The following is a 25,976-nucleotide window of genomic DNA, read 5'->3' on the forward strand; positions in this document are numbered from 1 at the left end:
CCCACATATGTTACCCGGATTTCTCTCTATATAAACCAGAAAACTCCCGTAGTTCTTTTGGAGTGTAGTGCATCTCCTCATGGGTCATACCTTGTACCTCATCTTTAGGAGCCTGCTGGAACTTGAGTCTAGTTATCGTTCTAGAATCAGAGAGGCGAGGTTGCTGAGCAGAATCGGCATTGTCTTGCATGGCCGTCAGGGGAGTCTGTCTCCTTCTACTGGGAATGGGGAGAACTCTTCCAGTGGCAAAGAAGATGCATAGGAATTTAACAGCTCCGTGCCCCCATCTTCATTAGGATCTTCCTGCACGTCCCCAGGCCAGGATCGCTTGAGCAGTGAGGCAGCCTGTGAGGCTGGTGTTCAACTTGTGTTGTAATTCAGCCAGTTGCAGGATGAGATTCTGGGCTTGACTTGCAGCTCGCAGCGCTGTGGCTACAGGAGGTCAGACTCTCCATCAGGGCACACAGAAGCCATCAGATCACTTACACAGCACTGGAGCTGGGAATTCAAACCCCGGAGCTCACCTTGTCCGGGGACATTAGGAACAACCAGTCAACCTCATTCTGTTTGTTTTCCAAAAATATTCTAAAATATCACAAATAGAGTCACTTAGCTCCTTCTTAGAAGTGGTTGAATCTAGGAGTATCCAGTGGAGATGGTTTGCATATTTTCATGAACCAGTGCTGCCTTATAGAGTCACTACCATCTTTACACCTGATCAGGTTAGGGAACCAGTTCCAGAAACCCCAGAACCAATAGGAAAAAACTCTTCTTCCAGGCACCTGGGTGTGGCTCAATCGGTGAAGCGTCTGCCTTCGGCTCAGGTCATGATCTCTGGGTCTTGGGATCGAGTCCCACAGAGGGCTCCTTGCTCAGTGGGGAGCCTGCTTCTCTCTGTCTCTTTCTCTCTCCCCTTCTGCCCCTCCCCACTGCTCATTCTCTCTCCCTCTCTCTCTCAAATAAATAAAATCTTAAAAAAAAGAAAAAACTCTTCCTCTATAACCACTCTCAGTACCAAATTCTATATTAGGGTTCTCCAAAGAAACTGAACCAATAGGAGGCATATATATGGGGGGGGGGGGAGAGTGGGAGAGAGGGGCAGGGGTGGAGGGGGAGAGAGAGATTTATTATAAGGAACTGGCTCATAGGATTATGGAGGCGGAGAAACTCCAAGATCTGTAATCAACAAGCTAGAGGCACAGGAGAGCCAGATAAGGTCCAGTCTGTGTCTGGAAACAGCTGAATATTGATGGGCCAGCTTGAAGACCGAGAGCAAGCCCAGGCAGAGAGCAGATTCTCCCTTACTCAGCCTTTTGCTCTATTCAGGCCTTCAACCATTTGGATGAGACCACCCCGCCCCGCCACATTGGCAGGGAAGTCTACTGTCCTCCATACACTGATTCAAATGTGAATCTCATCCAGAAACACCCTCACAGACACAGTCAGAATCACCTTTAGCCGGATATCTGGGTACACACGGCCCAGTCAAGTTGACAAAAATCACCGTCCTCAGTCCTCTGGTAATAACATTATTAGGATTTCAGAATTAGGAGAGCCTTAGAGACCACTGACTCAGTTGCCCTCATTTTGCAAATGTGAAAGCAGACTCAGAAAGCCAAGTTAGCTAAGACTGGAGTGTAGACTTTTCTGACTCCCAGTTCTTAATTCTGAGAAAGCAGACTGCCTTATTTCCTGGAACAGGGGTTTGCTCAGATTGTGAATCTTTTAGGATAAACCTCACTGGGGTTGCAAGCCTCCTTCCCCCACAGGGACAGCCTCCTCAGCATTCATGAACACATTCCAGACACATGTCACTGCATTTGTTATGAACTTGTTACATAGTCCTGTGCGTACTTGTGTGTCTCCTCCTCTAAATGGAGGATACTTGGTCACTGAGGCAGCCCAGAAAACTAGCATCACAGCTGAGAGTGATTTTAGATGAATTAAATTAAAATCTGCTTCACGCTGCTTTCCTTTGAGGCCAAAGCTCTGAAAAATTACCTTGTAAGATTCCGTGAAGCTTATATATCTGCTCTTTCAGGAATATACATTGAGTGTACATTCATATATTTTATGCTTTTTTATATCCTGAGCTTAATAAATATTTTTGGAAGACTGGATTAATTGGATGAACAGATAAATGTGTCTTAATTTTTTAGCAGAAATCTTTATACTTCACAAAATACATAGACGATGTCTTTCCTGGATCCGAGCACTACAGAGCGAGCACTCATTGAAAGCAAAGGAGAGGTTTTGGCGTAGATGGATCCTGGGGGAATCATATGTGGTGTGTGGTGGTCATATCGTGTCCCCTGCGTTGGGAAGTCATGACGGGCAGCAGTGTGGATGTTGTATGTCTGTGTGTTTATACGTCCCCTAAGGACAGAGCAGGACAATAAGACCACCTCTACATAATGTGTGTCTTTCTTGGCATTTGAAAAACAATCAATAAATTAATTAGCGATATAGAAATAACCTGCTTTTCTCATTCTCTATTACACTTTTAGGGCCCAAAGTAATCCAGACGTCTGCAGCTAATTTTTCACTAAATAACAGTAAAAAGGTAAGACTGGGTGGAGGGGGCAGCTGTCGGGGTCACTCCGAGGGTCCTTGGGGCGCGCCTCCCTTGCCGTGCAGCTTGCTTCTTAGGCAGCACGCACGTCTCACACCACTGTCAGCTGCTGGCCTCTGGGCTCTGGTTTGCTAGAAGGACCTTCTCTGCTGTGGCAATAGCTCAGTGCTGGAGAGGACGGTGCTGTCAGCCTGGGAGCAGCAGTTGCTTTCCAAATGCCGGTCGACTCACCCCGATCCCTCACGCCCGCAAGTCTTCCTAGACTCTGAGGTCTGACAGTGCTCCCGTGGGCATCTGGCTGTTTCTTACTATATTTACACAAGTTAACACAGGTCTCTTTCTTTTCTTTTTTAAATGTGGTTGATTCTTCATCTTTAGAGAAAAACAAAGGTCTTTCCAATTGGAGAATTTCAGTAATCTTTAATAAATGCTAATTGTGAGAGCCCAAACAACTAAACCCCTTTCTTTTTCTGCATACCAGACATATCTTTACCTGTAAACTGAATGCAGTTGTCCCACGTTCTCATGGCACCATATAACGTTTAAATCTGATTGACCCCAAACACCTCCCTGCCTGCCTTCTCTTAGCTCTCTGGTAGGTTTTAACCCTTACAGTTTTCAAAAAAGCAAAAGGAGGAAAATGTCCAAAAACTTACCTTTTAATTCCTCTTACTCTTGCTAGTTGGGAAGGGCCCTCTGGTTAGCCCACTGACATTTGAGTTTCTTGATTTTCTTTCTCTCTTGCCCTGAGGACCTGATTCAAAGAGGTGCTACCATCGGGATTTCCCGAACGTAGTGTGGTCTTTTAAAATTTCTCTCAGGGGTGCCTGGGTGGCTCAGTCGGTTAAGTGTCTGACTTTGGCTCAGGTCGTGATTCCAGGGTCCTGGGATCGAGCCCCTCATCGGGCTCCCTGCTCAGTGGGGAGCCTGCTTTTCCCTCTCCCTCTGCCTGCCACTCCCCCCTCCTTGTGTTCTCTCTCTCTCTTTGTGTCAAATAAATAAATAAAATCTTAAAAAAAAATAAAATAAAATTTCTCTCAGGATGTAAGTCCTTTTTTTTGACACTAAAAATAGCAGCCGTCCCACCAAACTGACTTGCTCCCAAAAGATCAGACTCACTTCTGAAAGATGATAGACCGTCCTCTGGTAGGTTTCAGTGCCTCCTGGCTTCGGGCAAGCCTTCAGTCACAGAGCATTTCTGTCAGTTCTAAAACACAGATACTACATATTTATGTTCAAAGACTTCATTCAAATAATGCATTTCTTTGGCACCGTCGGTGGGCTCCTTAAGCAATGTTCTCTGTCTCCCACGGCTGCTAGGAGCCAGTATTAACGGTTTTCAGCACCCACCACAGAAGCATCATTGGCGATGGGGTCCCGCCTAATTTTTCTCTCCAGGGGCAGTAAGACTTTCCTGAAGCTGTAAACAATAGACCTCAAACAGTGACTGGTACGGCATATTGGAACTGAGGAAATGATTCTTGTGAATATCAAGCTCTATTCTTGGTGTCCTTTATTATCTTATGGTACATCTTATCCTATGTACTGTTAATTTTTTGTTTTTCTCCAGGATGGTTTTTTCTTGCTATTTAAGTAGGTATATGGTCCCAAGGCTGCAGATGCTGGACATTGCCTGCTTACAGGTTTTCATGAGACAGAGGGGGTTGCAATAGGAAGCTAGTCTTGTCTTTTTCTGGAAGGCAAAATTTTACTTATATTGTCTAAAGGAAAACCACACATTTCTGTTTCGAGCTTACACAAACCTTTTTTTTTTTTACTAAATGTAAATTTTGTACGTCAAGATGAGGTATTTGGTAGACTTAATGAAAAGGTCATACGGATTACTTAATTCTTTTTTCTTTTTGCCTTAGCTGAAGCCAATTCAAATCCTTTCAAATCCATTGTCTACATATAATCAGCAACTGTGGCTGACGTGCGTTGTAGAGTTGGATCAGTCAAAAGGTATGAAGCCTGACATTTCGGAACGGTGTTTCTTTGTACAAAGCACCCTATTTTAAAGATCGAGAGAGCTTTAAAATCTTTGAACAAGTGCTCAAAGATGGATCACAGGGATGTTCATTAGTCTTTATAACAGCAACAGATTGGAAGCCCCTTCCATGTCTGCCAGCGTCTTCCAGAGAAAGTTATGATGCAGTGCTCAGCGAGCGCCGGTCAGCTTAGCTCAGCGGCTCCACAGGGTAGCCACGGCTGCGGCGCCTTTTCCCTGGGGTTCTGGGAGAGCCTTCAGTTCTGATGCCCTGAGGTGAAGGTTCTGTCCCCCAGGGACACTTGGCAGTTGTCACCCCGGGGCGGAGGAGTGCTCCTGGTACCTAGAGGGTGCTGAGCATCCTGCAGTGCACGGGACAGTCCCACAGCAGAGGGTGATCTGGCCTCAAAATATCGGTGCTGCTGAGGCTGAGAACCCTGCCCCGGCGCGTCCGGTCCCTAACGCTGCAGCTCTGCGAGTCTGGAGCGGCACTAGTTACGCGTCGTCCGGGGAGAACCGAGAAAATGGTCACCCACATTGTTTTTCATGTTCTGTGATGCAGATGAGGCGCTTTGGCTGTGAAAGAATTTGAAAAGATAACCCCAGAACCACAGTAAATTAAGTGGAAAAAAAAATGTATACTACCAAAAAATTAACCCCCTTTTGTAACATTAAAAAAAAAAAAACAAATAAATTTGGTGTCACTGTGTATTTGTATGCCTAGAAAATGGTCTGGAAGGATGGACATAACATGTTAATTATGGTTATCTCTAGATGGTGGGATTGTAAGTGTTTAATGACATCTTTGTATTTTTTTGTTCTCTGATTTTTTTTAACAGTGGGCATAAAAACAGAAAAATAATAAAATATGTAATCAGAAAAATAAGAAATCTGATTTTGTTTTAGTATAAAGTTAAGTTAGAAATTTATGTGGGAAATTAAAAAACAAAATTTCATTAGCCTTGAAATGCTTGCCCTTTTATGAACCCAAACTGGGGGACCTGTAATGTAGGTTTTTACATAGGCCCCTGGGTAACGGGTTGGACGTAGAACCTGATGGAAAGGCTTTGCTTTGCAGACAAGTGTGAGGTTTTTCACATGTGCTGAGGCTGAGCTGGTTGCAGGACCCTTCTGGGGACTCACCGTGGCCAGTGTGATGTGCCTGAGGAGGCCTCTGACACTGCATCTCTTTCTTTTGTAGAAACATCTATTCAGACAAGCTTCCTCATGACTGTTAAGGTTGACGGTGTAGCTCAAGATGGAACCACCATGTTCGTTCATAACAAGGTTCACAATCGGACGAGGACCCTCACCTGTGCGGGGGTGAGTGCGTTCGAATGTCAGCGATTATTCATCTTGCTGCCCTGTTACATGCCTGCTTTCCTGAGTAAAAGAATCGAACCATAGCCGTGATGGTGCAGAACACTCACCTAACTCTCTACACTGATACCTTATAAATTCTTACAAACGTACACACATTCACACACACACACACACACACACAGAGGATGCCTGTTTTCACTGTGTACTGCCTGGGGTGTCTACAGATGGCTGTTCATGGGCTTCTTGTCGCCTGTGAAGGTCTGCGCTGCTCCCTGGTCATTCCGAATTGTCTGGTTTCCAGCCCTGCTCCACCTGCGGGCCTGAGGCCCCAGCCTTGTAGGGAGAGCGGCCTACTTGTTAGAGCGTCTGCTTCAGGGTGCAGTGTGTGGTTATGCGATGGGAAACCTGGTGGCCCAAAGTGAGAAAGGAACCCTCACTCTTGTTTTTTTGGCACCATATTCTGTCAGAATCCCGAGAGTCAGAACTGGGATCGCTCTGTATATAGCAGGGAGGCCCCCTGGGATGAAGCCGGTCGTGGGGGGTATGGAGAACACAGGGAACATCAGAAAGGAGAATGCGTGGATTGGGGGGTTAGGAAAGTGGTTCCCCTGACAGGCCTCATGCCAGGCTTCCCGTACATTCAGGTCTCCCTCAGTCCCCAGCGCAGGCCCACGGAGCCCTGTTCCCAGAGCCCCGTTGTACACAAGAAGAAACTGAGGCTCAGAGAGATCAGAGCACTTGCCCGAGGGACACACACAGTGAGCAGGGCTTGGGATCTCAGCCCATGCTTTCGGGTTCTAGAGCTCGTGCCCTTAGCAGCCACATACTGCTTGCTACAGGACAGGGAAGCAGCAGGCCTGTGTGTCCTGGCAGGAAAGGATTCAGGTGGGAGGGTTCCTGTTTCATGCTGGCCCCCGTCTGTGGTCCGTTCCCTGCTGGCATCTGCCTGAGGATCCCAAGGTGGCCACTCCCTGACCCGAGCAGCGGCTCCGCCCACGGGGTCCACTTTGTGGGCAGGTGTTGCTCAGAAAGCCGCACAAGTGACCAGACTCTCGCTCTGCTCCATTGTCACCCGTGGGAGGAGGCCTGGGCCAGCCTCTCAAATGTGTTGTCCTCAAAGTGGGGTAACGCCCTCCCTGACCGTCCTTGTAAAGTGGCGAGGATCAAGTCGGATACCGGATGGGAGAGTGGGCAGTGCCCAGTGGGGGGCCGAGCACCCCCCATGTCTGTGTACAGTAGATGCTGGGCCAGTTCTGCTGCGTAAACGGCAGGGAGGACAGATGCCGGATCTGGAAGGCCCGCACGGGCGGGCTTCGCCTCCACCCCCAAGCCAACTGGGGTCCCGTCCCGCTCCCGCTCCAGCTCCAGCTCCAGCTTTGCTCCTTCTCGCACCGGGCAGGTGATGATGAACAGGCGGTTGGTGACTTTATTTTACGGCTAATGTGACTGATCTTTCTGGTTTGCAAGGACCAAGGAGTTTCCCAGGATGGGGGACTTTCTGTTTTAAACGGGGTAAGTCTCGGGCCAGCGAGGACGACTTGGTCACCTTGTCTGAGGCCTGTACTTGGAACAGCGCCAGGCTGCCCGCAGGGCTGCTTGTCTACTTCCTGGCAGTGCCCCCCACACTGTGCCCCTCGAGAGTGGCCCTCGGTGCCTCGCCGTGGTGTCTCCCCTCTCCCACAGTTTCTACTGTTCTCTCTCTGTGCAGGCCCCTCCCCAGCCCTCCCAGGAACACTGCCCTGACTTAAAAAAAAAAGATGGGCTTTTTGTGTTCTGGAGCTATTGACCACCCTTTATACTATCTTTGTCTTGCCGCGAAGAGAAAACACTGTCCACCTCAGGTAGCAAGTGGTCCATGACGGGCGGGTAAGAATGCTGTGCTTTCCCCAAGGATTTGCAGAGGCACATTGTGATCGGTGCGCAAACCATGGCTTGAATGGAGAACCGCCAAACCATCAGGTGGTCTCACTGTAGTTTTTATAAACTTGAAGATACCTGCAGGCTCATATATAACTGCTTTGTTCATTCAAGCATCCTCTGAAAGTCCAGACTCGTAAGAAGCGGTCATCTGTGCAGCACAGATCCATTCGCTGAGTACTAAGTACTGCTCAGTACTTAGCTGCCCCTGTCCCCACGTGCCTCCTGTGACCTGACTGTTGGGAACAAATTTGGTTTTGCGGAGACCAGGGATGACACACACACTCACCCCTTCTGACTTCTTCCCTGGCCCTTAGGTCAGCACCCCCTGCCTGCCGATTGTTAAGGCTTCCCATGAACACCCAGATCTGTTTTCCTACATGACCTCAGACATTCACAGCTTGGGGAGCCTTTGATCCACAGTGGGGGTGACTGCCCTGTTCATAGCCACGGCTCACACGGGCGCCACCCAGAGACTGTCAGACCGCAAGAGGACTTCTGAGGGGTGCAGGCTGCGCCCAGGTCACTGGCTGCCCAGCCACTGAGTACACATCCGCATCCACCGCCCCAGCCTCACTGAAGTAGGGGGGACCTGGTTCCTAACTGTATAGGAGATGGGGGCTCTGGGCAGGCAGTGAGCACACACACCCGTGTAATCACGCTAGCCATTGTTCCTGTAGCCTTTGCCTTGGGTGCGGGCCTGACCTCCCCACAGAGAGCACAGGGACTCCGTGTAGGGAAGGACAGGTGTTGGGGTGAGGGGGCAGGCACTCTGTATATCACGCAGCGGCTGTGGAAGTGAGCAGGGAGGAGAGTGAGGCTCGGGGGTCTGATTTGTTGTGTCTTAACCTACGCTCCCCCTGCCCCCTTGTATTTGTGTGAATGTCAGGTTTGTGTTGCGTTAACTTTTTTATGCAGGTGACATTATTTTGAATCGTCCAAAGTAGAAAGATTCTAATGATTGCAAATCATCTATTATTTGTTTCCAAAAATATCCATTTGGTTCTTTCTAAGAATTGTTTTTGGCTGGCATCTGAATTTTTCTGGGCTCTGGCAAGTTCCTTGGAGATGGTTCGTTCGGCTCATCTGTTGTTGGCGTGTGTTACTTCATGGGTCAGTTGGTGGGGGAGCCAGTCTTGCTTGCTTTAAAGACACAGCTCTTCCTTGCATCTTTGCAGAGGTGTGCAGAAATTATTGTGGCCCACCTGGGCTACTTGAACTACACGCAGTATACGGTGATTGTGGGATTTGAATACCTGAAGCTGCCCATCAAGGAAATGAACTTCACGGTAAGTAAGCCAGCAGACCTCAGTGTCTCCATGGCTCATTTGTTTAGCACCCATTCTTCTGTCAAATGACTGAAATAAATCTCAGCATAGAAATCTTGTTATTTTGGACAGTGGAAGACATGTACAGTTTCTAAAAACTATAGGGCACCATAATTTCTCAAGTATATGGAAGCGGGTATAGCTAAATGAAACAGCATGAAATTGGAAACCCCCTGTGGTGTTCTGAGATTGGGAACAGAGAGAATAGAGAGCAGCCTTCCCGTGGGAAGGTCAGCAGGAGTTACCGGGTGAACCCTCCTGGTAGAAGAAGAGCAAGGCGGGACCCCGTTCGCCATGGCTGGGAGCCGCCCTCGGGCCCCACCTCTGGCAGGGCGTGGGCTCTGCCCCCCCGGGGCCTGCCCAGTGCAGCTCACACGGTGAGACTTTGCTGTCCTGTGTGCCACTGAAATCAGCCTCTTTGTTCCTTCCACTCGCTTGTGCACCAGTGTAACCAACGGAGTGACCAGGAGTACGGGTTTGAGCTGGTTTAGATCCTGGCGCCATCATCTGCAGTTGAACATTGTTGGCCTGTGTCCTTATCTGTAAACTAGCTGCCTCATAAAGCCCTGTCGAGCGAGGGAAGGTGGTAACGGGCTCCTTTTGAAACGTGGCGCTTTACTGAGCTAGAACTCCCATCCCTTAGGAGAAGCCTGATAGCAGTCGATCCCCATTCCTCCCTCCCCCGACCCCCAGGGGGCTGAGAAGCCACTCACCTTCTTTCTGTCTCTGTGGATTTGCCTGTTCTGGGCATTTCATGTGAATAGATTGATCGCATATGTGGTCTTTTGGGACGGACGTCTTTCCTTACTTAGGGTGGTATTTTCGAAGTTCGCCTGTGGTTTTGAGGGTATCAGCACCGCGTGCTTTGCTGAATGTTGCACTGTGTGGGTAGATTCCATTTGGTGTATCTGCTCATCGGTTGACGGGCGTTTGGGCTCTTTCCGTTTGGGGCTTTCATGAATACTGCTGCTGTGAACATTCACGTGCAGGTCTTACTTGGACCGATGGGTGCCGTCTCCTGAGAGGTTTTGTTGTGTAGGCCCTCTCCTGCGTGCTGGACATGCACTGCCTCACCCGGCCCACCTCTGCGGTGGCGCCTGTGCTCCCCATTTTCCTGGGGGGCCTGTGGAGGTCGGCTGGGCGTGGGATCATGCACGATGCCTACTCAGTGGAGGCACTCAGCAAATGGCACCTGTTGTTAACATTCGTATTACTTTTTTTTCATGTTGTCTCCAAACTACCCAAAATGAGTTTTGCTCTTTATCTACATGATAGCTCTCCAGATATTTAAAAATGTTGCCTCAGCCCCTCGGAGATTCTTCCTTTCCTTCACACGGCCCTGGGGGTGGCTTCTGGACCTGGCAGGCTCCAGGTCTCCTTCCTGGGGCTGTCCCAGTCAGCCTGGCCGGGGTGGAGGGGGGGGGGGGGGCGGCTTGTGAAGTAGAAGGAGCAGGTAGCCCTCGAGGTGTGGCTGGAGCCTGACAGCTGGCTCCTCTGGCAGCCTCATCACCTGTCGGTTCATGTTCTGCCAACTGCTAAACACCCCTCGGACTTTTTCCTCCGTAACTGCGGTTCAGTCTGTTCTCATTCCGACCCATAGTGAGTCTTTCTCATTCTCTGCCTCTGTGGTTGCTCTGTAACAGTTCTCCGAACCCCGCTCAGGCATTGCACTGTGCCCTTGAGTTTCTTTTCAGTGGTTTTGGCTTCTGGGTCCAGCCTCTCCTCACCCTTTGGGTTCGAATCTGGATTCTGTTCTTTGTGGTATGAAAGATTTCCTAGAGCTTTTTCCTCAGAACATCTGGCCAGCGTCCTGCCTGTGTCCTCGAGTTCATGATGCAGAGGTTGAACCCTGATAGGGTCTGAGACAGATGCCCTAAGCTCAGGCACACTGATTCCACGCTGTGCTAACCATCTGTGCTTTAGACTTTGCTATTTTAGAATTACCCCGAATCAAGAACGCAGAGAGCAAAGAGCACCGTGTTTCTCAGACAGAGGACCTCTCCTTTCCATCTTTGTCGGGGTTTCATCCCCTGAAAGCCTTTATCAGCATTCTCCACAGCGTTCCCCGCAGGCTCAGTCCACCCCAACCCTATTACATGGGTCCCTAATACATGGGTTCGTTTTTGATTGGGGTTCTCCCCTCCATTTTTTCTGTTTTATTTCCCCTTGGACTTACTCCTATATAATTTGGTACATATGTCAGATAAACTTGGTACATGTCATTCTACTGTTGCTCAAGAAGGCAGGTGATGTGGTCTCACTGGAGGGCTCAGCAAGGAAATTGCCGTCAGAACGGCTCATCTGGAATGATGCTGTTAGGCAGAGCTGCATTCTGGGTAGTGCTCTTCAGCATCCAGAATGCTGATACATGAGACCCCTGCAATCTGTGGGGATATTACCTAAGATTTTCCTCCATTTTTGTTCATTTCTGTATTCCCAGTACCCAACAGTGCGCCTGGCAACAGTTAGGCTTATAATAAATATATATGGGTTGAATTGAAGAATAACACCATAGCATTTCACAGATTAAGAAATTCAAATGGCCAACAGACTTGTGAAATGTTGTTTATCCTTGCTATAAACCAAAGAATCAGAGACTTCAAAAAGGAATGCTTTTTTTTTTTTTTTTTTTAACCTGGCAAATGGTAAAACACCTACAAGAAAAATCACACCTAGGATTAGTGAAATGCAAGTTCACAAGTTCTTTCATACAGGTTAATGAGGGGTGTAAATGAGTTTCAGTGTTGGGGGCAGTTTGGCGGTGTATCAAAGCCTTCTTTTTGACGTAGTAATTCTACTTCTGTGCATTTATTCTAATGAAACAATTAGAAAAGTACAGGAAGATTTATATTTTTCATAGCAGAAAGTTAGGAGCAATCTGTATTTCAGTAGAGTTCTGGTTAAATAAATTAGTTTTTCTGTAGCTGTTAAAATAATGAACTGGTCACAGAATAGATAGCATAATCTGCTATTGATTTTAAAAAAGGAAAAAAAGTTAATGAATTGAAAGTGCTGATGGACACTTTCTATTATAGAAAACTCTGGAAGGCTATCTCTGGGTGGTAGGCTTAATGGTTTATTTTTTTCTTCTGTTTCTTTATAATGAGCTTTTTATTACCTTTATAATCAGAAGAGAAAATTATTTTTTTTTTAAAAGGCTCCTAAGACAACTGATATTTGAGAGGGGAAGCCAACATACCCTCTGGCAGTTCACTCTGAGGAGCTTAGTTATGGAAGAGCTACCTCAGAAAATCACGGTTTAGTGTTGTGTCCAAAACTTGTACAGAGATGCGTTAAGAAACCAGAGAACCTTACGCAAAGTGTGTCTGTATCTTTTATAAAATTGCTGTTGAAAAGTATCCATTATGTTGTGAACTCTGATCTAAACCTCCAGACAGAATTCCTTTTGACCGTTTGTTATGAACTCCTTTTACGAGACATAGACTGAAAGCTCTACGGCTCACCACATTTCCCTTTCGGCATGAGCTGCTAGAAATTTCAGGAGTAAGTTTTATGCCAAACCGTGGTAGTTACTAATACCCTGGTATAGGTTTAATTATTTGCCCTCTTTCTTTACAATTTTACCTTTTAAAAAGCTTTTAAAAGTTGTTCCCATTTGGGGCGCCTGGGTGGTTCAGTCGTTAAGCGTCTGCCTTCGGCTCAGGTCATGGTCCCAGGGTCCTGGGATCGAGCCCCGCATCAGGCTCCCTGCTCAGCCAGGAGCCTGCTTCTCCCTCTTCCACTCCCCCTGCTTGTGTTTCCTCTCTAGCTGTCTCTCTCTCTGTGTCAAATAAATAAATCTAAAAAAAAAAAAAAAAAAGTTGTTCCCATCTAATCTGTCTTTTTATCACAAGCTGACTTCGTTTCCGTTTTGGAAGTAAAGAAAATAGAACCAGTACAATACATACAAAAAGTATGTCAGTGATACCGTTGTCCACGCAGCGGAATGGCTGAGGTGAAGGAGTCAGGAAGACGCCGAAGCCGGCCAGGGTGCGGGGCAGCCCGAGCCCTTGTACTCTGCCAGCGGCGGCGGAAACGCTACGCGGAGATGCATACGCATCGGCCCTGCTGGTTCCTCCTGGCTCCGCCCCGCGCCCATCAGCACAGGATGGCTCCCAGTGGCACGGTCGTGCCTGCTCTGGGGTGTCGTGTGGCAGGAAGGAGGAGCGGTGGCAGCTTTCACAGGCATGGTGTTGAAGGCGATAAGCCAAATACAAAATAGCACATGGTGTGCGATTCTGTTTATGTAAGTGGTAGGAACGGGCAAAATGAACCTGCGCCATTAAATCAGGATTAGTGTTCCTTGGGTAATTAGTGACTCGAAGGGGGCATCTGGCCGGGGGGCTTCTGGGGCGCGGTGATGGTGTTCCTCAGTCAGAACACTGTTCACACCGGTGTGTTCCATTTGTGATGGTTCATTGAGTCGCACACATGCAGCTTTTTGTAGGTATGGTACCTTCCAGTAAAAACTTAACAGGATATGTGGTGCACTTGAAAACTCAGAGCTCATCACGTGGCTGCCTGTTTAACCACATATATTTCTTCAGACAGTCCTTGCTGCTTTGATGGAATTTGACGTGGGAGGGTTTCTATTGTTGTTTGGCGTTTCCTTGGAGATCTTTGGCATCTGGGGACTTGAGTGTGCTGGTCGCTGTGGCTTTCACCTGCCCCTGGGCGTCCCCATCGGTTTCACTAGCCAGTTCTTCCTCGTTGATGGAAATCGAGTTCAGGATGAAAATTACCCTGGTTGCTTCTCCAACCTACCAGGAGAGAGAATCATCACAAGGGCAGCCCCCAAATGTTCGGACGCTCTGTTTTCGGCAGAATACGTCTGCCCTTCTGCAGATACCTAGATGGTTGATGGTCGTTTTCTTGTGTCGCCTGCTGTGTGGGCTTTATCTTCTGTCTGGCATTGTTGTTGATGCCGTGTACCCTTACGTTGAGAAGCTTCATGTCTTTCCTTTTGTTCTCACGCGCATACTCTGCGAACATCTGGTTCACTGATTTCTACTTTATGTACATACCTATTTGAAGTGGAGCAGCACTCCTTCTATCTCTGCCTCCTCTCTCAGCTCTTGTTCTTCTCCGTGCATCTTGCCCACATCCCACTGCCGTGTTCAAGTCAAGACCACCCTCCGGTCTTGCAGGTACATAGGAGAATACTGCTTATCTCCTGTGTCCTTAGAAAAGGGCTGAGCTGGGCATTTTCCCCTCTAATTAAGTGCCCTTTAGGTCGATTCTGGAGTGACACTGCCATCAGCTGTTCACATTTCATTTCCTCTTTTTTCTTCCTAAGCCACAACTTTTCCCTGGGGGATGAGATTAAAACAATAGCTCATGCTCTTGAGTCCTTCAGGTTTCTGTCTGGTAGACACCCTCCGGTTTCCATGTGAATTGAGAGGACTGGCTGCCGGCAGCACTTCGAGAAGCACTGACCAGATTCTTGGGTCATACTTGCCCTGTTGTTCTCATAGGACAAATTATAAAAGCATATGTTAGGCTTTTTCCCTCCAAATATTTCTATATAATAGCTTTTATATCGGTTTTCAAGTGTTGGAAACCCAGGCTGTGAATCTGAGCCTGGAACCAGTTCCAGGGGGTTGCTTAGTGCTGCCCTAGGTTGCTGGGAGTACCACCCACCTGATCAGTGAGTACCCCGATGTGCTCAACAAATGTTGAACGGTGAATGGAGAACTGGACCAAAACTCTGTAGATTGTGATTAGGGAGAAATGGCCTAGGGCCTAAAATGGATGCTTGTTGCAAAGTCAGCGTGCAGTATGGCAGGGTGAGCCCCAGTCTCTGGAAGAACAGAGGTGGCTTTGTGAAGGCCAGAGGGCCTCGCTGCACATGCCAGCGAATGGATTGATGACTCTTAAGATTTCGAAGTAAATGTCTAAAGCCTGAATGTTTTCTGGGAGTTTACTCCATTTCCTTTCACTTATTTTACTTTCTAGTTTCAAACGTACACATTCGCGCTTAAAAGTAAACGCAAAAGCAAACTCCCCTAATTCCATGCGGTGAGGTCCGCGCAGTGGCTGCCGTCCCAATCGATCCTGGTGCCGGCACAGACACTGGCCGGCTGTTTGACGGTCCCCGCGGGCCCTTCTCCTAGTCCTGGCGTCACTGCATCCATCGTCTGCAGCCGAGGGGCCAGGGCCCTGTTCTCGGAACTTCCCACATTCTTCTTGGGCTCCCTCAAGGGAGAAGAAAGACTTTCCAAGCCATTGGCACAAGCGAATACCAGACTGGGTTGGGAGGCTGGCCCGGTCCCAGGAGAACACAGAGGTGATTCCTCTCAGCTGCTGCTGGTGCAGGCAGCCTCCCGCAGAGAAACGCCAGGTGGACATGGTTTCCCTGGATCGGGAAGGACAGGGGGAAGGCACAGCAGGAGCTAAGGGACTGTTCGGAGGGTCCGCTGTGCACCAGCCGCCAGCCCAGGGCTCCGGCCACCGCGGTGAGGGCCAGAATCGAGCGCTTTGTTCCACACCACCCTCCTCCTCCTCTTTCTGTGAACTTTTAGATTAGACCTGAAGGCATGTTTTACGTTTAGCTACCTTTATTGGATAAAGCATTGTTTTCTAGGGTTAATTTTTAAAGTGAGCGAGGTGTTTTATATTGTTCCGACAGAGTCCCCCCTCCTTTAGGGGTTCCTTAGTTATTTTCCTTCTCAGTCTCTTGAGGGTCAGATACTTTCATCACTGTAACTTTAAACGTATTTTGTGAATTTTTTTCCTGATGCTAACACTTTTTCTTTCTTGACTGTGCCTTACAATGTTTTTTCAAACTAAGATACGTATTACTTTTTTCTATTTGACTATCATGTTGATGTTGATACCCCACATCAGTGCTCATAACTGCTACTGTGATGATTTTGTAAATGATACTATTTAACATTTAAACACCATAGCAATGATCATAATAGTTGCATTATGTTTCAGATTTATAATAGCGGTTGCTATTTATTGAACTTGTGCTGTTTGTCAGGCACTGTGCTAAACTTTTTGTAAGCATCATCTTAGTTAAATGTTCTGATAATTCTATAAAGTAGATAATAGTATCCCCATTTTATGGAAGAGAAATCTGAGGGTTAGTGAGATTAAGCTAGTTTCCCAGCTAGAAAATGGAAAGGCTGAGATTTGAACCTGAGTCTTTGACTTCAAAATTCATATGCCCTCAATCACTATGATTTCTCTTTTCTCATTAACATTTGATTGTTAATTGTTGTTTTTCGTTTGATGGCTCTATTGAAGTATAATTGACATACAATGAAGTGCACATATTTAAAATATAAAATTTGATCCATTCTGACATGTACACACCTGGGAAACACTCACCATAATCAAGACAATATGCATACCCCTCAGTCCCTAAAAGTTCCCTCATGCCCCTTCCTCCTGTTACCTTCTCATCCCCCCGGCCACCACTGATCTGCTTTCATTACAGATTCATTTGTATTTATGTAAAATTTTATATAAACACGGGGTGCGGGCGCCTGGGTGGCTCAGTCGTTAAGCGTCTGCCTTCGGCTCAGGTCATGATCCCAGAGTCCTGGGATCGAATCCCACATCGGGCTCCCTGCTCGGCGGGAAGCCTGCTTCTCCCTCTCCCACTCCCCCTGCTTGTGTTCCTGCTCTTGCTATCTCTCTCTGTCAAATAAATAAATAAAATCTTAAAAAATAAATAAATAAATAAACACGGGGTGCCTGGGTGGCTCAGTTGGTGAAGTGTCCAACTCTTGATTTCGACTTAGGTTGTGATCTCAGGGTCATGAGGTCGAGCCCTGCATCGGGCTCCATGCTCAGTGGGGAGTCTGCTTGAGATTCTCTCTCCCTCTTTCCCCCTGCCCTCCCACCCCCTGCTTGTACTCTCTCTCTCTAAAATAAAGAAATAAGTAAATCTTTTAAAAATATTTATATAAACATCATCTTACAATATGTTTGAATTCTTTCACTCAGTATAATTATTTTGAGATTAACTGATGCTGTTGGGTGCATCATTTGTTCATTCCTTTTGTTCTGGTGTGCCGATACAGCATAGATTATTTATCCATTCACCTGTTGAGGGACATTGAGATGGTCTCCAGTTTAGGGCTGTTTGTTGTACAGCTGCTGTGAACACCTGTATATAAATCTTTGTGTGGACATGTGCTTTCATGTCTCTTGGGTAAATACCCAGGATTGGAGTGGCTGGGTCATGCGGCAGGGGTGTGTTTGGCTGTTTGAGAAACTGACAAACTGTTTCCAAAGCGGTTGTATTGCTTTACGTTCCCTCAGCAGCGTATGAGAGAGCTCCAGTTGCCTCACATCCTCGTCAGCACCGGTATGGTTGTGTTTTCAATTTTGGCCATTCTAGTCGGTGTGTAGTGGTGGTGTTTCTTGTGTGGTGACTTTCATCTGCAGTACTTTGAAAATGTCCTCTGGCTGGCATTTTTCTGGCAAGAAATCTGCTGTCCTTCCTTATCTTTGTCCCCTGAATAGATGCTTCTCCCCTCCCACCCCCTCTACCCTGACTTGTTAGGCTTTTCTCTTTTACTTATTTAAACAATTTGATTCTGGTGTTCCTTGATGTACTTTACTTCCTTTCTCTTACTTAGGGTTCATTGAGTTCTTCAATTTGTGAGTTCACAGTCTTCATTAAGTTTGGAAAAATTTCCGTCATTATGTCTTCAAATATTTTTTTTAATCCTCTTGCCCTGCCCCCCGCCTGCCCCCCCCCCGCCCCTACACATCTCTTAGGCCACTTGAAGTTGTCTCAGCTTACGCTCTGTTCAGTTTTGTGCTGGTTCATTTAAAATCATGTCTGTTGGCACGTCTCCATGTTCTCTCATCTCTGTCACATCTCTTCCACTGTTGTTGCTCCTCCAGATTCTGACCTCACGTGTTCAGACTTTCCTCTAGCTTCTTGCTGCCCTTATCTGCTAATTCCGTGTCATCTGGGATTCCTGGAGCAGTTTTGATTGATTCTTTTTTTTCCTCGTTACAGTTCAGATTTTCTTGTTTTTTTCGTTAGGTATTTTTCTTTTTTCTTATCTTTCTTTTTTGAATATAGTTGACACACACAGCATTACATGTCCGGTATTTTTTATTTAATGCCAGGCATTATTGATGTTAGATTTTGTATTCTTATAGATGTCTTTGAGCTTTGTTCTAGGATGTTGTGAAGTTACTTGGAAATGGCTTGACTTTTTTAGGCCTTGCTTTTAAACTTCTCTAGGTGGGACCAAACCAGCATGAAGTCTAAAGCTACTTCCTTCTCACCACTGGGGTATGCTACCCAGTGACCCTTTGTGCATCATGCCCTGATCAGTGTTCAGGTGGAGACATGAGGGGGACCACCTTTGGCAGGTGTCCAGAGCTCTGTCTTCCAGCTCTCCTCTCAGTACTCTGTACTTTGAATCACAGCCAGTGGATTGTCTCCCTGGACTTCCAGCATTGTGTCCATGATTCTCTGCTTGGGCTCCCTCCCCACCATGGCTCGGGGCAGCTAGAGGGTGCATCTCTCTCTTACCAGCCAGAGATGACTGTCTTTCATTGCCTCCTGTGCAGTGTCTTAAACTGTGTGTATGTGTCGTGTGTGTATGTGTGTGTGTACCTGTGTGTGTGGGTGGGTGTGGGTATTTTAAATGTTTCAGGTAAGTTAGGTAAATCTCATGTCTATAACTCTATTCTGAAGTAGATTTTTCAAAATTGCTCAAATGATTTTAAATGCATTAAAACAGTGGGGCTCACTGGCCCAGTGCAGTGCAGTGTTCTGGGGTCTGGTGAGAAATCTGGCTTGTGACCGAGATTGGAAGGGCTGCCTTCTGCCTGCCATCGGTATGTGGTGCATGCATCCTCCACTCCGTTAGGTGTATACTTGATAGGAGTGAATCTACTCAGCATGAGAGCTGACACCTGTCATTCCATTGTACTTTTTGGTGTCGGATTCATATTTATGTGTTTCACTTAATCTTTTTTTAGAATATCCTACCTACTCACATTTTTGCATCTTTTAAAAATCTCTTTCTTTTAATGGAAAACATGGCTTTTTCTAATAAAGGGATTGACAGTATTGATTTTTCTTTTTTAGAGATAGAGAGTGTGTGTGAGGGTAGGGGCGGGCAGAGGGAGAGGGAGAGAGGGAATCTTAAGCAGGCTCCACAGTCAGCGCAGAGCCCGATGTGGGGCTCGATCTCGCAACCCTGAGATCATGACCTGAGCCAAAACCAATAGTCAGATACTTAACTGACTGGGCCACTCAGGCACCCCGACAGCATTGATTTTTTGATATGAAATTTATAAGCCAAATGCTCTTCTTGTGATTACAGAATTATTTGTCAGATTTATCATTAATATGACCATTTAAAACAATTTCCAACTCTTATAATTAAGATTTTCAAAGTCTGTGTTCTTTAATATAAAAATAAAATGTACTAAGTGTTAAAATTTTTTAGAACATGTAAGAAGGCATAGAAGAGAGAACATTTAAAATTATAGTATTGTATCTAGAGATAACTATTATTACTAATCTGGTGTACTTCCTTTTAGATGGATTTTTTTTTTCAAATTATTTTCCTGCTTTACATTTTAGTGGAAGACTTATGACCCTGCATTTTCCCAATTGGAAATTTGGTTCCGATTCGTCTTTGTGGTGCTTACCTTCATTGTCACTGTAAGTCCCATTTGCTTGACAGACCACGTCAGAATCCTAACAAGGGCAGAGTTAATTTATGAATTATGATTATCACAGTGTGAACTGTGGAGGCGAACCGTAAGAGCCTCTTAACTATAGAGAACAAACAGGGTTACTGGAGGGAAGGCAGGAGGGCGGATGGCTGAATGGGGGATGGGGATTAAGGAGGGCATGTACTGGGATGAGCACTGGGTGTTGTATGTAAGGGACAAATCACTAACTTCTACTCTCGAAACCAATATTACACTATATGTTAACTAGCCTGAATTAAATTTAAAAAAAAAAAAATGTGAACCATGCAGGAGATTTATCTGAACTCAGATGCTCCATCCAACGGGCCGACCTGATATTACCAAATACTCCAAATGTCAGCTAGGTGCTACCGTGCAAAAAGAGAGCTTGGCATCAGTTTGTAAGGACCTCTGTGTGGTGTCAGGGTGGTGACAGACCCCTTTCAAGTAAATGCTCATCAGGGTGCAATGCAGTGCCATTTCACCCGCCTTGTTTGAACGACCTTCTTTTTACGCAGGCAGATAACGGCACATGCTTGGGTTTTTACGTTTGGAAAATTGTACCAGACCTTTTGGTCTCTGGGCTTTTTCAGGAGGAAGGCCGCAGATGAGTGGGTTTGGCAGTACAAGCTTTTGGCTCCTTTGGGCTCTGAGTTCAGTGCCTGCAAGCACCCTGTGACTTTGGGGCAAATACTTACCCTTGAAGCAGACGCGATCCCCACAGAGGCCCAGTCGGTGAAGATGGGAATTTAAAACTGGAGGAAGGACATCAATCCATACACACATACATACTGGAGGAAGAGAGGGCGTGTGTTGGTACTCCGTGCCATCTGAAGGGTGGTGGCCCACCCCTCAGCTGCTTGCCCCTTGCTGACACGGAGGGTGTGCCATTCAGGAGATTATCCCCTCTTTGCAGTGGGGGAATTGCCACCCAAGCAAGGATCACTGCACAGTCCAACTGTACACAGAAGGACATAGGCTCGTGGGGACAGACGTGTGAGGAAGGTGCCAGTTGGTGGTGACATGGGACCTGAGTGTGGATGGGGGGAGAGGACACAGCCGCTGGTGGACGGTGGAACCTGCAGAGAGCTGGGGATTGCGGTCCCAGCCATGCCCAGGGCTTCCCCTAACGAACCTACTAAAGCTGAGTGGAGAGCGGCAGTTGGTGTTTGGTCAGCAGAAACCCTTGCTGTCTCTTGAAGCGTCTCTGCTATCTGAGGGTCTGCTGCCACACTCTGGGGCCCAAAGGGCGGGCACCCATGGCATGATGTTCTTAAACAAGAGAAATGAGCCTGAGCCTCACAGGCTGGGAGAAATGGCCCATCCGCCCAGGAAGTCCAAATTCCCTCGGAAATCATTGGCTTATGTTAGATTACAGAAAAAAAAACAAAACAAAAAACTCCAGGTCTTTTTATACAACTTGTGTAATGTTTTAAAGTACTTTAAAGAAACTCCCATGGCTCAACACAGCTTCTTCAGGGAGGTGTTTGAAAATAAACACGTCCTCTGACCATGGTTACCGGCCTCATTTCCTTTTGTTCAGGGAGCCCTGGTGCCCTCCTTACAAGCTGGTGCCATCTGCAGATGTCGCCTGGCTGGGAGCGTGTGGCCCATCCCCAGGGAGGTCCTCTGTGTGGGTGTGTGGGGCCGACCTGATAGAAGTAGCCTGTCCCGGGGGAGCTGGGAGGGGTGGGGGCAGGGGGTTATGGCCGGTGTATTCCCTGCCCCCTCCTGCCCCTGGGAGAACAGCTTGTGACCCTCTTACCCGCAGCTCCTTGCCGGTGATTCACATCTTATCTCAGGGCAGCAAGGGGTTAACTCAGATTTGGCTGACCATCAGTCTGGGAAGACTGACCATCAGTCTGGGAAGACTTAACAACGTGCTGCTGAGCAAGGCGGAAGCAAACACAGTAACTTGCGTTGCTGATTCGGTTTGCAGTGCCTGTTTGCACATTCCCTCCGGAAGTTTTCCATGCGAGACTGGGGGATGGAGCAGAAGTGGATGTCCATTCTTTTGCCTCTGCTGCTGCTTTACAATGGTAGGTGCCCATTTTTGTTTTGGAGCTTTCCCCCTTTAAAGCATAAAGCTGCAGAGTCTCCAGAAGAGCCCGGGCGCTGGAGGAACAGGTGGCCGCCCCAGAGCGCGGGAAACGTGCTGCACCAGGCCGGGCAGATGCCTGGCAGCTCTCACAGACAAGTGACTGCTCGGGTAGTTAGAACCGGGAAGGGCCGCAGACACGGCCGTCTGTTCTCGTCCCCTGCTTCAGAAGGCGTTTGCTTGCAGAGCCGCCGCGGGACTCGCAGGCCTGCGGGAGCCGCGGGTGGTGCGAGCAGACGGCGCTCTGTAGTGATCGCTGCAGCGATCTGTTCACTGGCTTTTCGGTGTTTTGAAAGACAAAACAGCCTTTAGTTCACTACCTCCCTTTGGCTCTGACTGAGGAGAAGGTGATGGTGAGTCCTGCCCTCACCGAGAGGACGGATGCCCTGTGCTGGGTGGGGAGAGCCTGCGTCCATCAGGCCCTTCTGTCTGTTGCCTTCCAGATCCGTTCTTCCCGCTCTCCTTTCTGGTCAACAGCTGGGTTCCGGGCATGCTGGACGATCTCTTTCAGTCCGTGTTCCTATGTGCCTTGCTGCTCTTCTGGCTCTGTGTGTATCACGGGGTACGCGTCCAGGTGAGCATCCACCCAGCCCCGCCAGAGGGGGTCCGAGACCCCGTCCTTCTGGCCCACACTCTGGTGACAGTCCTTACGATCAACGTCTCCTTGAGAATCTGTCTTCAGCCTCCGTCAGCGGAAGAGTGCATGCTATGTAGAAATGATCGGAGTGTCTGTGATCTAGTGTGGTCTACTAGGGGTTAATGGTTTGCTAGAATTACTAACTTATTTCTTACTTTTTCTTTGATTTTTAGGGAGAAAGGAAGTGTTTGACTTTCTATTTGCCTAAATTCTTCATTGTTGGACTATTGTGGTTGGCTTCTGTCACACTGGGAATATGGCAGACGTGAGTAATTTTGTTATGTGTGAAACCTCAGGCATGGAAAGCATTTGACAAAGGTGGACAGATCCAAAGTCTCACTGTATTTTGTGAACCCATCCAGAAAGGAATCTGTCACCAGGGTTTCAAGACTTGATAGTGTGACTTGAACTGAGGATTCATTTCAGCCTGACTGGCATGTAGGTAACACAGTTCTAGTCTCAGCTGGAAAGATTTCTCCTTCAAGGTGGCAAAGACGTTGTCGTCTGTAGGAACGGTACTCAGGGGGCCTGGCTCGCTCCTCCCCACCAGAAGCTTTAGTTTCTCCCTGGGCTTGCACCCGTGAACTCCCCATCCCTGCATCCCCATCCCTACACTGGCTCCCAAGGCTTATGGTGACATAGTGGTTTTGTCCTTCTGTAAAATGGGACCAACGCACAAGCCTAATGTGGTCACAGCCCGATGCACCTGAGTGGGATTTTCTGCAGAAAGGAGTTCCATTCCAGGGTTATGGTTTTGGCCCTTGGCACGTCTGACTCCATGGCCCAGTAATGACAGAATTCAGCCCGCCTCGTCTCCCTGCCCTGTCCCTGCCTCCTCAGCTATCCAGCTTCACTTTAAAACGAGTTGCGTGGAAGTCGGCATGGACTTTTATAGCTTTCTTTGTGTACTCGTCTCTCCCCAGTGCCCATCCATGCCATTGGAAAGGTGCCTGAAAACAGTTCTTGACGTTGCAGGAGAGAGAGGGACTTTTTGTAATGAAAAATACTGTGACTTCACAGTGTAGACAACTGCAGGCAAACAGTTCAGTAGCACTAGATGCATTTACAATGTGAAATTTAGGATTACTTTTTAAAAATCTTACTGTTGGTTAATTTGCTTATGTTAATAAGATTTATTTATTTATTTATCATCTCTACACCTGATGTGGGGCTTGAACTCACAACCCCGAGATGAAGTGTCATCTTCATCTGACTGAGCCAGCCAGGCACTGCCCTCTGTTAAAAAGTTTTTGTAAAAAGCCAAATGAAGGGCACCTGGGTGGCTCAGCCGTTAAGCGTCTGCCTTTGGCTCAGGTCATGACCCCAGGGTCCTGGGATCGAGTCCCGCATCGGGCTCCCTGCTCCACGGGAAGCCTGCTTCTCCTCCCACTCCCCCTGCTTGTGTTCCTGCTCTTGCTATCTCTCTCTCTGGCAAATAAGTAAATAAAATCTTTAAAAAAATAAAATAAAATAAATAAAAGCCAAATGAAAGTATACAATGAAAAGTAAGCTAGTTATTGATCTATGATTTTTTATAATATTGTATTTTCAGAGTTAATGAATTACACGATCCAATGTACCAGTACCGAGTTGACACAGGAAATTTTCAGGTAAGGATTATTAATGATGCCTGAGGGTTTTCTTTAAATGCAGTTTTTTAAAAATACTCAATTTGGTAACTTAAAATGTGCTGCTGACATGAGCTTGCTAACTGGCTATTTAGGGCAGCCTATAGAAGGTTCACGGGTGTAAAATTTGGAAAAATGTGTGAGTAGTATGAGAAATAAGCTTTTAAAAACAAAGTTGTCGGGGCGCCTGGGTGGCTCAGTCAGTTAAGAGTGTGCCTTCAGCTCAGGTCATGATCCTGGGGTCCTGGGATAGAACCCCTGCCAGGCTCCCTACTCAGCGGGGAGTTACTTCTCTCTCTCCCTCTGCAGATCCCTCTGCTTGTGCTCTCTCTCTCTCTTTCTAAAATAAAAAAGATTTATTTGAGAGAGTGAGTGAGAGAGAGAATGAGCAGGGGGAAGGGCAGAGGGAGAGGGAAAAGCAGACTTCCTGCTGAGTAGGGAGTCTGATGTGGGCCTCCAACATGGGATTCCGGGATCGTGACCTGAGCTGAAGGTAGACGCTTAACTGAGCCACCCAGACACCCCAATAAATAAAATCTTAAAAAAAAAAAGTTTGAAAGAATATTCGGTAGAAGTCGCCCTTGCTTAGAAGGCGGCTGTTTGGGGTGAAATGAGCTTTCTTCACCTAATATGTCTTTTTGCTAAATGTCCAGACTTAGTTTTCCAGGACTAGAGGTAATATTTGTTTATAAACACTAAAATTCTTTTTAAAAGAAGGTCGTCTTGGGGCACCTGAGTGGCGCAGTTGGTTAAGCATCCAACTCTTGGTTTCAGCTCGGGTCGTGATCCCGGGGTCCTGGGATTGAGCCCCGCATCTGTAAGGCTCCCTGCTCAGTGGGGAGTCTGTCTCCTGTCTCTCCCTCTAACCCTACCTGAACCCCCCCCCCCCGCCCCGCCCCGCGCCCCGGTCTCAGTGGCTCTCTCTCAAATGAATAAATAAAAAATCCTTTAAAAAAAAGTTGTCACTCCCATTCCTTGGTTTATGGTTGAGGCACAGAAGGTGTGTCAGATTTTAGGAACATTGTAGAGCAATTAAGAAAACATTTTTGTTCATTTAACTCTCTAAAGTCGAGAAAGGTTTCCAAGCGAATGAATGGAGCGGCCAGGCCAGCTTGTGTGGGCCTGCAGGCCTGGCAGCCACAGGGCCCAGCACCCTGGGTAATGCTCTGCTCTCACCAATTGAGAATACTTTGTACTTTCAAACAAGGGGTCCAGTGTCTTTATTTTACACAGAGGTCCGCAAATGGCAGTCAACCCCAAGTGTGGCTTTCCCTCGAGTCTCCAGGTTTATCGTTATCCCTTGGCATCTCAGGGCAGCCCCTCCTGGGCGCAGCTGGCTGCTGAGCCCAGGTGTGGATGTGCGAGGTGCCGGGGGTCAGAGGGAGCCCTGCAAGGTGTCTAGGAGGCATGCTCCCAGCAGGGCAGTCCCAGAGGTACAGAGTTGAATCCTGAGCTTGGGTGATATCCAGCATTTCTCTGGAGGCTTTGCAGAGCTTCCCGTGAAGTGGTAAAATCTGTGGTTCTTTATGGGAATGGCCTCTGAGAAAGAGGGAGGTTTAGTGAATGATGATATCTTGAAAGATGTGTAACCTGTGTTGAGACGACGCATGTCCTAGCAAGTAGTACGAGCACCTGATTCTTAACCAGAGTTCAGCAGGGGAGTGCCGGTAGCCTTTCCATCCCATTATTTAGAAGTTTGAGGAGTTTTGAAGGTTGCTTGGTGTATGCCTTATGAACATTGTGCCATGATCTTTGTCCTCAAAGCATATAGGACCTTGTGAGGGAGAGAAGGCTTAGTAAGTA

At 47.4% G+C, this 25,976-nt stretch overlaps 1 protein-coding gene across 3 annotated transcripts in view; it reads left to right on the forward strand.

The window, feature by feature from the left end:
* The window catches only part of LOC118001966 (transmembrane protein 181), a 71,124-nt gene that overhangs the window by 34,100 nt on the left and 11,048 nt on the right, over window positions 1-25,976 (forward strand). For all 3 annotated transcript variants that reach the window (XM_034992176.1, XM_034992178.1, XM_034992177.1), the window contains exons 3-11: window positions 2,508-2,563; window positions 4,444-4,534; window positions 5,761-5,882; window positions 8,978-9,088; window positions 19,698-19,778; window positions 21,750-21,849; window positions 22,352-22,482; window positions 22,719-22,810; window positions 24,098-24,155. In XM_034992176.1, coding sequence (XP_034848067.1) covers window positions 2,508-2,563; window positions 4,444-4,534; window positions 5,761-5,882; window positions 8,978-9,088; window positions 19,698-19,778; window positions 21,750-21,849; window positions 22,352-22,482; window positions 22,719-22,810; window positions 24,098-24,155 — 842 coding nt within the window. The remainder of the gene's footprint in view (window positions 1-2,507; window positions 2,564-4,443; window positions 4,535-5,760; window positions 5,883-8,977; window positions 9,089-19,697; window positions 19,779-21,749; window positions 21,850-22,351; window positions 22,483-22,718; window positions 22,811-24,097; window positions 24,156-25,976) is intronic.

Source organism: Mirounga leonina, unplaced genomic scaffold, assembly GCF_011800145.1.
Source record: "Mirounga leonina isolate KUSES-001 unplaced genomic scaffold, KU_Mleo_1.0 Mir_55, whole genome shotgun sequence".
Classification (NCBI taxonomy): domain Eukaryota; kingdom Metazoa; phylum Chordata; class Mammalia; order Carnivora; family Phocidae; genus Mirounga; species Mirounga leonina.